The sequence below is a fragment of the Pseudophryne corroboree genome, chromosome 2, assembly GCF_028390025.1.
Source record: "Pseudophryne corroboree isolate aPseCor3 chromosome 2, aPseCor3.hap2, whole genome shotgun sequence".
In the NCBI taxonomy this organism is placed as follows: Eukaryota; Metazoa; Chordata; class Amphibia; order Anura; family Myobatrachidae; genus Pseudophryne; species Pseudophryne corroboree.
This window is the reverse complement of record NC_086445.1, coordinates 903,371,023-903,385,146: the sequence shown is the minus strand read 5'-3', so window position 1 is coordinate 903,385,146 and position 14,124 is coordinate 903,371,023. Positions and strand designations below refer to the sequence as shown.

Below are 14,124 nucleotides of genomic sequence, written 5' to 3'. Positions count from 1 at the left end.
GGGCTAGATGCATCATTGTTTGAAAAGTAATACAATGAAGAGTGGTAAACTACCAGCCAACCAGCTCCTAAATGTTATTTTTCAAACAGGGCCTTTGACATGTCAGTTAGGAGCTGATTGGCTAGTGCTTTTTCTCTCTCTTTATTTTATCACTCTCCAAGCAATGACGCATCTAACCCTGTGTCATTAAAAATCACCCTAGAACTAAAGAAGGGATGATCCAAACCTTGTCACTCCCTATCATATTGCCAGGATAGTGGACCACGCCTCCCCATATAAGGGGACATTTACTAAGCAGTGATAAGAGCGGAGAAGTGAGCCAGTGGAGAAGTTGCCCCATCAACCAATCAGCAGCTCTTTATAATTTTATAGTATGCAAATTATAGATGTTACTTCAGTGCTGATTGGTTGCCATGGGCACTTCTCCACTGGCTCCCTTCTCCGCTCTTAGTAAATGTCCCCCATCTACTAGAGTACTTTAATAACAATATATCACTGAAATTGTTTGGAGAACATTTTTGAATATTGAGAGGAAGCTCAGTGATAAAAATATAATTTTCTATAAATATTCAAAACACAAGACTCTGTAACTAAATTCATTTGTGTATCTTTAAATGACTGTAAGTCAGGTACAGGATCACATCGGCCATTTCCTATTATCTATTTAGCATTCTGTATGTGGCTATGAAATCACATGGAGGTTTGAACTGCATACCATTAGGCATGTGCTGTTCCAGAAGCATTTAAAGTCAATTTTAAAAGGGCTTCCTACAACCAACTAATATTTCTCTGAAAAACAAGGGCCCTCTGGAACAGGTGCCTCGGATAATTCTGAGATCCAGTTACAGAACTTTTCCAGCCGTGCATCTATTGTCTAAACTTGGAACAAACATATTTAATCCTTAGTGACACTATAAAAAGACAATCACTATGGATTTAGTTGGCACTGACAGAGGGGAAACAGCAGTGGCAGCATGGTAAGACTTGTTGAGAATATATTAACAACCTTATCTTCTCTATCAATTTTTATATTGGTGGATAATATTAATTTACAACAGACTGTTAACGGCTATATGAAGTGTAATGTTTCAATTATATTATATAAGTGACATGCTCAAATTGAAATTACATATGTGCATGTCAAGGTTTATCCCATTTGTATTTTATCTTTAGATAGCAAATATTTAATTAGGATACCAATGAGCTAGAAAGCTGGAAGAAAAGTAATTTTTTTGCTTCTATAACAAGGTTTAATTAATAGTGGATCCTAAAGGTGTGTGCACAGGGTGCAATATTACCTTGTGATTTTGACTATATAGTCAAAATCGCAAGGAAGGTTAGTGCAAATCGCAAGGTATTAGCCACCTTGCGATACCGATGCGATTCTGATGCACGGTCCCACAGGGTTGGTATCGCAAGGTTAGATAGACTGTGCAGTCAAGTAAATTTTGACTATCTAGTACTAAAGTATAGTCAAAATCACACATAGCCAATATCGCAAGCACACATAGTCAATATCGCATAGCCAAAATTTCACCGTGTGTATGCACCTTAATAGTGGTTTTGGGGTCAGTAGCTCAGTTCTCAGGGTTAGGCTTGTTATATATTTCAATGAACTTTGGAACATGTTATTAATTTTTATGTAAAATACTTGGCGCCTGATGTTTGCTGCATATATTAAACACATGAGCTGATGAGGTTGTACCTCAGATGGAACATTTAATAGAGACGTTCAAGGACTGTTGACATGCCCTTTGAGGGACAATGCCCTGACAACTGTCAGGAGCAATGTCAGATTTTATAGATATGTCCATGTAAATTTTTAATACCAACCACATGCAGAATAAATCCCTGTCTGAGTTTAAGCAAAACTTCTTGCCAGGACAGTGGCTCTAATAGAAGCTTGTCCACACAAGGGCAGAAAGGCAAATGCCATCTTCAGATGGTGTTAGTTATCGGGGCTCTACTCCAGAGCTTGGTAAGAAGGGTCAACCCATTAACCATGAAAGATCCATAAACCATGCAGATGTAGCCAGTTCCATATGGTCTTATGCTTAGTAAATATAGATCTCATGGTGAGTTAACAGAACTCAGCGCAGAAAATTTAGGGATTATGTTTCTGTTGTGAAAATTATTGCTCTCCTCATTCATGTATATTTGCTGCCTTGGGAAACAATTAGCAGTGTTGACAGATAAATAAATGGATACATTAATTAAAAAATATTACGCTCTGGTCACATTAAACATTTTTAATGATTGATTGCAAATTATGATAAGCAGCAAGACAGTTTTTTCTGGAATACGTGACATATTGTATGAATGTTGTATTTTTCTCACCTTCAGTAAACTGTCCTTCCCAGTGTGATACTTGGCATTACGCAAGTGCAATAAGTACAATATCATTTTGCAACTGCCCTAAGATGTTACCTATAATTATGAGTAATGACTTTTTCAAAAAGTCTTTCTTGGAGATGGGGCTAGGTACATAGTGGGAATTTTTTCATAGATCAGACAGAAATACGGCAAATAACATGAGCAGTATTCAATTCACTTGTGTGTTAACAAGTTTTATTGAGCCCTGGAGCTCTAACCTGATAAATACTTGTGTAATAACCCACAATGCAACCTGTTGATACATATTAAAAAAAAAAAAACAAAGTTAATTACAAATGTAGTACATCTTGAACCCATTGTTTTGATCACTGGCACCAACATGGACTAATTTGCCTGGTACACCATGTAACGCATTGCTCCTACCTTCCCATTTGTCTCTGCAGTATCTTAGGTACATTGCTAAGTGATTTTTAGATTGAGATACTTTATTCAGCTGTGGTTAATGCAGTTGAAAAAAAACAGTGGAAGAGGGGGGACAGACAATTATATAGCAGGGTAAATGGGTCACACAGGATACTGTGCAATTATATAGTAATTCCGAGTCCTTTACTGCCTGTTTGCTGGGATGTGATAGTATTATTTCAATGAGACAGACAATTCTGCTCTTCAACACCACACAGTTTTTTTTCTAAATTGAGCTTCTATTAGCTATAATTTTAAAGAGTAGAAAAGCGGGGATGCTCATTTATAAATAATATCTATTGGCATTTACTTTTCATTTATGCATCTTCCCATGGATATTTGAAAAAACATATCATTATTTATACCATAGAAATCAAGCTGAATCAATAGAGAAAGGATTTTTTTGTTTTGTTTTTTTGGAACATTCATAAATAATTTATCTAAATACTTCAATAAATTTGAGATGTTTGAAATTATATTGACATTTGCAGTGCAGCTGAGTTTTACTGTCTAGAATCAGAGCTTTCAAACTCAATGGTTACCCATACAACACACCTCTGAACTGTTCCTATTTTAGAGGGATAGTTCCAGGTTGCAGACCTTGACAGAACAGGGTTTATGGAAGTGTAGGAGCAGAGCCGTAACTACACATTATGGTGATATAATGAATAAAATCGGGTGAATGCTACAGCGCAGTTAGTCCAGAAAATCAGCCCACAGAAATAAATAAAGGAAGTTTTTCACCTTCTTCCAAATGGGTCTATTATGTTATGCCGGCTGTCGGGATCCTGACCGCCGGCATGCCAGATCCTGACAGTCGGCATATCAAATGCCTCCCCTTCCAAATATAAGTGTCCATTTACATCTAACCTCCATACCCTCCATACGAAATGCTATGCTACAGTGTTTCCTGGAAAATTTCGTATGCAGACGCAGTTGCACACAGAATATAAGCATGCTGCATATAATTTTAATCAGCAAAAGCTGCTTGTGCGCCCTATTTACATAGCGATGCGAATATGACGCATTTTTAGGAATAAAAGACACCTGGCGCTTGCACGGGACATGTCAGCTCACTCACGCCAGGCATCTCCCGCTGCATGGCGTATTGAGGCAAGATGTATGAGGACACATCTGTATAAATCTCTGCCCTGGGGATCATCTGGAAAATGGGAATCCCTGTTCAACATCATAGAGTTTTCTCAATGGTAGAAGACAATTTCCAGTGTTGTTAATACAGTCACAAAGGCTCCTCTATATGATCCCACATCAAAATGAGGCTCAGATATGATGCAAATGTAAAATATCAATTATCCCAATGTCCTGGATACATCAGAATATGAGCAGCAGCACCAACAACCCAGTCCGCAAGAATAGTATTCAGCGGGTTGGGGTTAATTGGTCACACTTATTCTGATGTGTTCAGGATATTGGGTCCTGACAAAAGTAAAGGACCCTACACACTTGTGATCCGCCGCCAAGCTGCCCGACAGCGGATACGGCAGACGGGCGACCTGGCGGCGGGGGGGGGGGCAGTGACGGGGGAGTGAAGTTTCTTCACTCCCCCCATCACCTGGCTTCATAGCAGCGCAGGCAAATATGGACGAGATCGTCCATATTGGCCTGCATGCACAAGCGACGGGGCAGCAGTGATGAATGAGCGCGGGGGGAGCCGCGCATCGTTCATCGTTGCTGCCTCCACACTGAAAGATATGAACGGTATCTCGTTCATTAATGAACGAGATCGTTCATATCTTTCAGTTTTATCGCCCATTGTGTAGGGGCGCATTAGTCCTTACTGAAACGCTGGCATACAGGAGTGTGCAGCTTCATTTGTTTCAAGTTTCAGTGCCGCCACATGGTGTTTTTATTTATTCATATAGCAGACTGGCCTATGGTAGAGGGCAACCTGGCAACTATTATGTCATTTTACTGATTGGAGTGCCGGGTTTACAATTTCATATATATCCTTTCAAACCTTGGGAGTGCCAGTATCTGTTATGTATGCATGTATATTTCTGGTCACATAGACCCAGGTCAGATTCAGAGATGGAAGGTAACAGCACACCATCGTCTAAATTAGGCCCCCAATCAATGAAAGTGCTCTAGACAGGCGGCTAATCGCCATGTTTTGGGTCGCAGCGGCTGCGTGTGATGTCACGCAGCCAGGGCTGCCACCAGAAATGATGAGGCCCGGGACTGACCCTCACAAGGCAGGGCCCCCTCCCACCGTCCGATTCCCCCCCCCCCCCCCTTCCCTGCATTCCTCAAACTACCTTTTGAGGGGGTCTGGGTGGTTGTAGTGTGGATCAGGGGACCAGGTCAGCTGCCTGCCTGCGCATCGGCAGTCAGCCACGGAGAGAAAGCCGCGGTCATATTTTTCATGCAGGCAGCCACGGAGAGAGAGCCGCGGTCATATTCTTCATGCAGACAGCCACCGAGAGAGAGCCACAGTCATATTCTTCATACAGAGCCGGCCGTGACCCAATCGGATTGTCTGCCGGTCCGTGAGCTCCGATTGACTCACGGCCGCCTCTGTATGTAAATATGACCGCTGGCCGCGGCTCAGCCTCTGCCTCTGTTCTTCCATGGCTGCCTGCGGATGCGCAGGCAGGCAGCTGACCTGGCTCCATGATCCACCCAACAACCACCCGGGCCCCATCTCACCCCGGGCCCGGGACTGGAGTACCCGCCGTCCCCCCTTGATGGCGGCCCTGCACACAGCCACCGTGGCCCGCCCCAGCAAGAGGCCGGGCACGTCTGCATTGTCAGGATCACGCCCGCCCCAATGCCGTCGCCGTTCCCGCAAACCGCCCCGTGACTGCCCCTGCCTGTCATTCAGGCACATACGATTGCACCAGTGAGATGCTTTTGCATTGTGTGCGCACACCACACCAGAGACCAGACTGCGAACGCTGCCGCTGCAATGTTCCAGTCTGAATCACCCCCTTAATTACTAAACTATAGGTTTACAAAAGTGGAGATGTTACCCATAGCAACCCAATCATTCTAGCTATTATCTACTAGAGGATGCTAGATAAATGACAAGTAGAACCTGATCGGTTGCTATGGGCAACATCTCCAGTTTTGCAGACCCGCATTTTAGAAAAACCCTGGACTGAGCTATTTCATTATTTAGAATGGCAAATCTGATCTTTATTCCTGGGAAATTGTAATTTTTTTACGTATTTATATATTTATTTATTTTAACAGCCTTTCAGATGGATGGAAATGGATAAAATGCCAAAAGAATGAAATAAGTGTATTTGTATTAGTGTTATAAGAATGTGCAAAAGCTGATAATTGTTTTTTAATCCTCTAGAAATGTTCAAGTAGTAATTATGTCAAATGAACTCTGCTGGGAGTTTGTTCTTTCTGAAGGGATTCTTCAATATTACAGGAACGTTGAAGGCATAGTAACATTTCTAATGCTTGGTAAATCTACTTTTAAAGGATTAGTCCACACAAAAGTGGCAGAGTGAAAATAATTACACGTTTAGCTGGAGCTGTTGGATACTGAGAAACAGTAATGACGTGTACAATGAGAGACCACACAAATTGTCTGAGCGGAGGCTGTGTTGTTTTAACTAGAACACTGGAATGTAACCGAGGGTGACATAAAAGTATTTCTCTATTTTTATATTCCAGTGAGTCCAGGGAGGGTTTATTGAGTTTGGCGACACATTGGAGTGAGCTGTGTATGCAGGGGGATTTTAGTGGCAATGATTCATATGTCTGAAAATAGATGCTCTTCTGATAAACTGTCTGGAATGTACCACCTGAGCTAGGAAATCAACGTGTCCCTGTAAAAATACAAGGCATTAAAGAAAAAAGTTCTTAGCAGTTAAAAATAATTTTTTAGGTGGAGCTTGACTTTTACATTGAGCTTCAAGCTTAGATCATAGTTACAAGACGTTAGAGCATTTGTGGGCTATTTATCACAAAAAATACAGACAGTAGGGCTTATGTTGAATTGGATGCATTGGTGGCTATCTAGTGCTGGTGACCGTAGTTATCATCAGTGTGTATTTACATCAGTAAGCTGGCCCGCACAAGTGATGTGGCTACTGAAAGGTGTGTATGAATCGCCACACCCTTTTTTTCTACTCCAATGGAAGGAAGTGCAAGTGCACCCTTTTGTGACAATGCGCAGTACATATTTACCGGGCCATTACTATGGGTGTGTGAGCGGAGACCGAAATTGTGTCATCATCTCTGCTCTGTTTGCACCTGTTTTTGGCATGCACAGTGCTGGGAATGGCACTGGAGAGCTGCCCGGCATGTGTGGGGCAGAGGGGCTGGCCCAGGGTGCATTTGAGCCCTGCTATGGCATTGCATACTTGCATATTGTACTGTCATTTTAGCATTTTGTTATAACCACCGTCATGCCACATCTCCTGGTGTACACTAGGTACATCTGTTACTTCTGCTGAGTTGGGATAATCATGCGTTATGTCCAGCTGTGCAAGCTAAGCAAAATGTGTGTTTTTTCTGGTCACTTTGCACTTGCGATTTAGATGCAAATTGGGCCTAATTCAGGCACATAACGCACAGTGCGGATGTTTGGTGCTTTGCGCTTGCGCCGGACCTCTACTGCGCATAGGTAGTACGGGTCTTGCATCGAAGGACTCACTACAGCTGCAGACATCAAGATATTGACAGTCTGTAGCCATTTGGGAGCAGGGAGGGGGCAGCGACGGACTGCATTTCCCAAAACAGACATGTTGCCTCCATTTTGGGGCAGTGCTGAGGCCAGGATCTCCATAGGAAAATGGAGATTTCCTGGCCTCTTAGTCAGAGCTGCAGTAGTCCAGCTTCAGTGACCCCATATAGCCGGCCGATAGTATCGCAAGTGATCCGATGCTGCATCCTAGGACGCAGCACAGATAACTAATGCATGCAGGAGGCGTCGACTTATACCAGATGCCTACTGCTGCATGACCATATCTGTGCAGCAATGATCACTCCAACCACATCTGAATTAGGCCCATTATGTCCAACTCACCATGAATCTCTGATTGTTAAACACTGCTACCACCTGGACTTGATTACAAATATGACAGTTCGGGGAACTTCTTAGTTTCTCCCTGATGTTTTGTATATTCCACTTCAATCAAACCTTAGTTAAACAGAGTTATAATAAACATGACAATTTCCTATATTTCTGGTATGTAGTGCTTAGAATAACCAAGCCAACTAGCAAGCATAAAAATACAGAACATTATTAACAATTTAATATGACAAACTATGTCACAATGCTTAAAGTATAAAAATATGTAAAACACAGTAAATATACTGTTATGCAATTGACTTCCTTAAATTAATAATAATAATAATAATAATAATAATAATAATTTTATTTATATAGCGCTTTTCTCCTGCAGGACTCAAAGTCACTTAACAACATCAAAATCATAGCACAGAGTTTTAGTGATACACAAAAGAAGAAACCCAAATAACAAAGAACATAATGGGCACAATAAACATAATGCAGGGTTGGTGTAGCCATTTTGCATGATAACTTTCATGGATTATATATCCCACTCCCAAAAGGTAACCCCACACGGCAGCCATTTTGGGCGCACTACATAGGTGGTATCCTGGGTGGACTAAACAACCCTAGATGAGATTACACAAAATGAGGTTGCAGCGTGCTAAAGCTAGATGCTAGGGCCCTTACATAACCATCCATATATTTTTCATCTCATCCATGGGCGTACCAGACGAGGCATACATTTTGAGCACTCTAGAAAGGTTACAGTGTGTGAGATAAGCCATACAAGGAACTAAGGCATATAAGTCAAAACTAAAAGTTGTATAATTGCACTGCTTGCAAACCAGTCTGTGTGGTATACGTCACGGAAACTGGGTTTGCCCAGGAACCAGTGTCTGTGTTGTGAACAGTCACAGCACAGTGTCTGCCTCGGTTTCTCTGTATTAAAGGTTACTTAGTGTTTCCGGCACACTATGTGTTGGTTCAGCAGCTCACATGGTGGATTAGCCAGGAGTGTATTCGGGGGGCTGCAGGCATGAGAAGGAACTCAAAAGCAGCCAAAGTTAGACTCAGGAGGCATCATGGACATGGTGGGAGCAGCACAGTGGTCAGGGTCGGAGATCAGAGCCCACCTGGGAAAGATTGCGACAGGCAAGAGTGTCTAATGCTTTCATAGCCCAGCCATGGGAGAAGCTTCCGCAGCCCAGGAACATCAGGATCAGCACCAGACCCAAATTAAAAGGAAGAAGATCATAAAAATTAAGGGATACGGTCATTAGGTCGACACCACTTAGGTCGACAGTCATTAGGTTGACCACTATTCGCTGACCTGCATTAGGTCGACAGGGTCAATAGGTCAACTTGATCATTAGGTTGACATGTACTAGGTTGACAGTTCAAAAGGTCGACATGAGTATTAAAATTTTTTTTTTTTTTTACTTTTTCATACTTTGCGATCCACGTGGACTACAATTGGGAATGGTAAACTCTTGCTCGAAACATGGCGACTGAAGCAAGCCATGGGAGGGGACACAGGGAGTCATTCTGAGTTGATTGAACGTAGCAACTTTTTGCTGCCCGTGCGATCCACTAGACGCCACCTATGGGGGAGGGCTTTTTTCCTAGCAAGGATGCGAACGCTTGTGCAGCTTTGCATTGCAAAAAATGTTTTGTGTAGAGGTAGACCAGGGTAACTGTTACTTACCCTGTGCAATCGATCCAGCGATGCAGATCCCGGAATTGACGTCGGACATCCGCCCTCCAAACGCCTGAACACGCCTGCGTTGGACTCACCACTCACAGGAAAAGATGAGTTGCCACCCCGGAACGCCTTCCTGCTGTCAATCTTTTTGCGATCGTGCCAGTGATCGCTTTCTTCGGTCTTCTGGTCGTTGCCCGGCGACGGCCGTCGCTGGGCAACGATATGCATGCGCATTGGGGCCACCGCGCATGTGCAGATCTGACCTATTCGCACCGCTGCAACAACCAGCAGCATGCGAACGGGTCAGAATGACCCCCACTGTGCACTAATTGGGGTTTCTGTCACTTAACGAAGAAAACAACACCAAAAAAAGTTTTAAAAAATGCATGTTGACCTTTTGTCCTGTCGGCCTAGTACATGTCGACCTAATGACCATGTCGACCTAATGCATGTCGACCAATAGTGGTCGACCTAGTGACTGTCGAACTAAGTTGTGTCGAGCCAACGACCCATACCCAAAATTAGCACTCAGTCATAGGGGTTCATTCCGAGTTGATCGCTTGCTGCCGTTGTTCGCAGCTTAGCGATCAGGCTAAAAATCAGGATTTCTGTGCATGCGTACGGGCCGCAGTACGCACGCGCAAAGTACTTCCACAAAAAACTATGCAGTTTTACACAAGGTCGAGCGACGCTTTTCAGTCGCACTGCTGATCGTTGAGTGATTGACAGGAAGTGGGTGTTTCTGGGAGGTAACTGAGCGTTTTCCGGGAGTGTACTAAAAAACGCAGGCGTGTCAGGGAAACGGGGGAGTGGCTGGACGAACGCAGGGCATGTTTGTGACATCAAAGCAGGAACTAAACAGACTGAAATGATCGCAAGGTAGGAGTAGGTCTGGAGCTACTCAGAAACGGCATGAAAATTTTTCCGAGCAGTTCTGCTAATCTTTCGTTCGCACTTTTGCTATGCTAAGATACACTCCCAGAGGGCGGCGGCTTAGCGTTTGCACTGCTGCTAAAAGCAGCTAGCGAGCGATCAAATCGGAATGAGGGCCATAGTCATTTAATCTGTTGAACTACTGAATGGCAATTGCGTGGACAGCAATTACATGAAGAGGGAATCAGATTGAATCCCTCAAAGACTGATTAATTATAGTCAACATTTTTCAAACCATTTTTATTCCGTAACACCCCTGCCTTGTGAAGTCTCTAAAAGAAGGTTGGGTATATTATAATAGAATTTACAACCCTGTTTTATCGCTGTGTATTCATACACACTGTGGTAGACATCATTCTCAAATATAACCCAATTAGGGAGATATGTGAGTTCTCTAGCTCTCTGGCTGGTAATTGAGTCTCACATACTTTATGCATCGAGTTGTATAGAACATTAATAGCTGCAAATGTCTTGTTGATCATGAATGGTAAAATAAATGGATTAAGAATAGAGATGAGCGCCTGAAATTTTTCGGGTTTTGTGTTTTGGTTTTGGGTTCGGTTCCGCGGCCGTGTTTTGGGTTCGAACGCGTTTTGGCAAAACCTCACCGAATTTTTTTTGTCGGATTCGGGTGTGTTTTGGATTCGGGTGTTTTTTTCAAAAAACACTAAAAAACAGCTTAAATCATAGAATTTGGGGGTCATTTTGATCCCAAAGTATTATTAACCTCAAAAACCATAATTTACACTCATTTTCAGTCTATTCTGAATACCTCACACCTCACAATATTATTTTTAGTCCTAAAATTTGCACCGAGGTCGCTGTGTGAGTAAGATAAGCGACCCTAGTGGCCGACACAAACACCGGGCCCATCTAGGAGTGGCACTGCAGTGTCACGCAGGATGTCCCTTCCAAAAAACCCTCCCCAAACAGCACATGACGCAAAGAAAAAAAGAGGCGCAATGAGGTAGCTGTGTGAGTAAGATTAGCGACCCTAGTGGCCGACACAAACACCGGGCCCATCTAGGAGTGGCACTGCAGTGTCACGCAGGATGGCCCTTCCAAAAAACCCTCCCCAAACAGCACATGACGCAAAGAAAAAAAGAGGCGCAATGAGGTAGCTGTGTGAGTAAGATTAGCGACCCTAGTGGCCGACACAAACACCGGGCCCATCTAGGAGTGGCACTGCAGTGTCACGCAGGATGTCCCTTCCAAAAAACCCTCCCCAAACAGCACATGACGCAAAGAAAAAAAGAGGCGCAATGAGGTAGCTGTGTGAGTAAGATTAGCGACCCTAGTGGCCGACACAAACACCGGGCCCATCTAGGAGTGGCACTGCAGTGTCACGCAGGATGTCCCTTCCAAAAAACCCTCCCCAAACAGCACATGACGCAAAGAAAAAAAGAGGCGCAATGAGGTAGCTGTGTGAGTAAGATTAGCGACCCTAGTGGCCGACACAAACACCGGGCCCATCTAGGAGTGGCACTGCAGTGTCACGCAGGATGGCCCTTCCAAAAAACCCTCCCCAAACAGCACATGACGCAAAGAAAAAAAGAGGCGCAATGAGGTAGCTGTGTGAGTAAGATTAGCGACCCTAGTGGCCGACACAAACACCGGGCCCATCTAGGAGTGGCACTGCAGTGTCACGCAGGATGTCCCTTCCAAAAAACCCTCCCCAAACAGCACATGACGCAAAGAAAAAAAGAGGCGCAATGAGGTAGCTGTGTGAGTAAGATTAGCGACCCTAGTGGCCGACACAAACACCGGGCCCATCTAGGAGTGGCACTGCAGTGTCACGCAGGATGTCCCTTCCAAAAAACCCTCCCCAAACAGCACATGACGCAAAGAAAAAAAGAGGCGCAATGAGGTAGCTGACTGTGTGAGTAAGATTAGCGACCCTAGTGGCCGACACAAACACCGGGCCCATCTAGGAGTGGCACTGCAGTGTCACGCAGGATGTCCCTTCCAAAAAACCCTCCCCAATCAGCACATGATGCAAAGAAAAAGAAAAGAAAAAAGAGGTGCAAGATGGAATTGTCCTTGGGCCCTCCCACCCACCCTTATGTTGTATAAACAAAACAGGACATGCACACTTTAACCAACCCATCATTTCAGTGACAGGGTCTGCCACACGACTGTGACTGATATGACGGGTTGGTTTGGACCCCCCCCAAAAAAGAAGCAATTAATCTCTCCTTGCACAAACTGGCTCTACAGAGGCAAGATGTCCACCTCATCTTCACCCTCCGATATATCACCGTGTACATCCCCCTCCTCACAGATTATCAATTCGTCCCCACTGGAATCCACCATCTCAGCTCCCTGTGTACTTTGTGGAGGCAATTGCTGCTGGTCAATGTCTCCGCGGAGGAATTGATTATAATTCATTTTAATGAACATCATCTTCTCCACATTTTCTGGATGTAACCTCGTACGCCGATTGCTGACAAGGTGAGCGGCGGCACTAAACACTCTTTCGGAGTACACACTTGTGGGAGGGCAACTTAGGTAGAATAAAGCCAGTTTGTGCAAGGGCCTCCAAATTGCCTCTTTTTCCTGCCAGTATAAGTACGGACTGTGTGACGTGCCTACTTGGATGCGGTCACTCATATAATCCTCCACCATTCTATCAATGTTGAGAGAATCATATGCAGTGACAGTAGACGACATGTCCGTAATCGTTGTCAGGTCCTTCAGTCCGGACCAGATGTCAGCATCAGCAGTCGCTCCAGACTGCCCTGCATCACCGCCAGCGGGTGGGCTCGGAATTCTGAGCCTTTTCCTCGCACCCCCAGTTGCGGGAGAATGTGAAGGAGGAGATGTTGACAGGTCGCGTTCCGCTTGACTTGACAATTTTGTCACCAGCAGGTCTTTCAACCCCAGCAGACCTGTGTCTGCCGGAAAGAGAGATCCAAGGTAGGCTTTAAATCTAGGATCGAGCACGGTGGCCAAAATGTAGTGCTCTGATTTCAACAGATTGACCACCCGTGAATCCTTGTTAAGCGAATTAAGGGCTGCATCCACAAGTCCCACATGCCTAGCGGAATCGCTCCCTTTTAGCTCCTTCTTCAATGCCTCCAGCTTCTTCTGCAAAAGCCTGATGAGGGGAATGACCTGACTCAGGCTGGCAGTGTCTGAACTGACTTCACGTGTGGCAAGTTCAAAGGGCATCAGAACCTTGCACAACGTTGAAATCATTCTCCACTGCACTTGAGACAGGTGCATTCCACCTACTATATCGTGCTCAATTGTATAGGCTTGAATGGCCTTTTGCTGCTCCTCCAACCTCTGAAGCATATAGAGGGTTGAATTCCACCTCGTTACCACTTCTTGCTTCAGATGATGGCAGGGCAGGTTCAGTAGTTTTTGGTGGTGCTCCAGTCTTCTGTACGTGGTGCCTGTACGCCGAAAGTGTCCCGCAATTTTTCTGGCCACCGACAGCATCTCTTGCACGCCCCTGTCGTTTTTTAAAAAATTCTGCACCACCAAATTCAAGGTATGTGCAAAACATGGGACGTGCTGGAATTTGCCCATATTTAATGCACACACAATATTGCTGGCGTTGTCCGATGCCACAAATCCACAGGAGAGTCCAATTGGGGTAAGCCATTCCGCGATGATCTTCCTCAGTTGCCGTAAGAGGTTTTCAGCTGTGTGCGTATTCTGGAAAGCGGTGATACAAAGCGTAGCCTGCCTAGGA

General features: G+C 44.4%; 1 protein-coding gene across 1 annotated transcript in view; it reads left to right on the top strand.

Moving 5' to 3' along the window:
* The first annotated feature begins 871 nt into the window (after positions 1 to 871).
* Positions 872 to 14,124, top strand: part of MYL10 (myosin light chain 10) — a 99,761-nt gene continuing 86,508 nt past the window's right edge. The window contains exon 1 of the mRNA XM_063956055.1: positions 872 to 977. Within this exon, the coding sequence (XP_063812125.1) occupies positions 975 to 977 (3 nt within the window). The 5' untranslated portion in view covers positions 872 to 974. The remainder of the gene's footprint in view (positions 978 to 14,124) is intronic.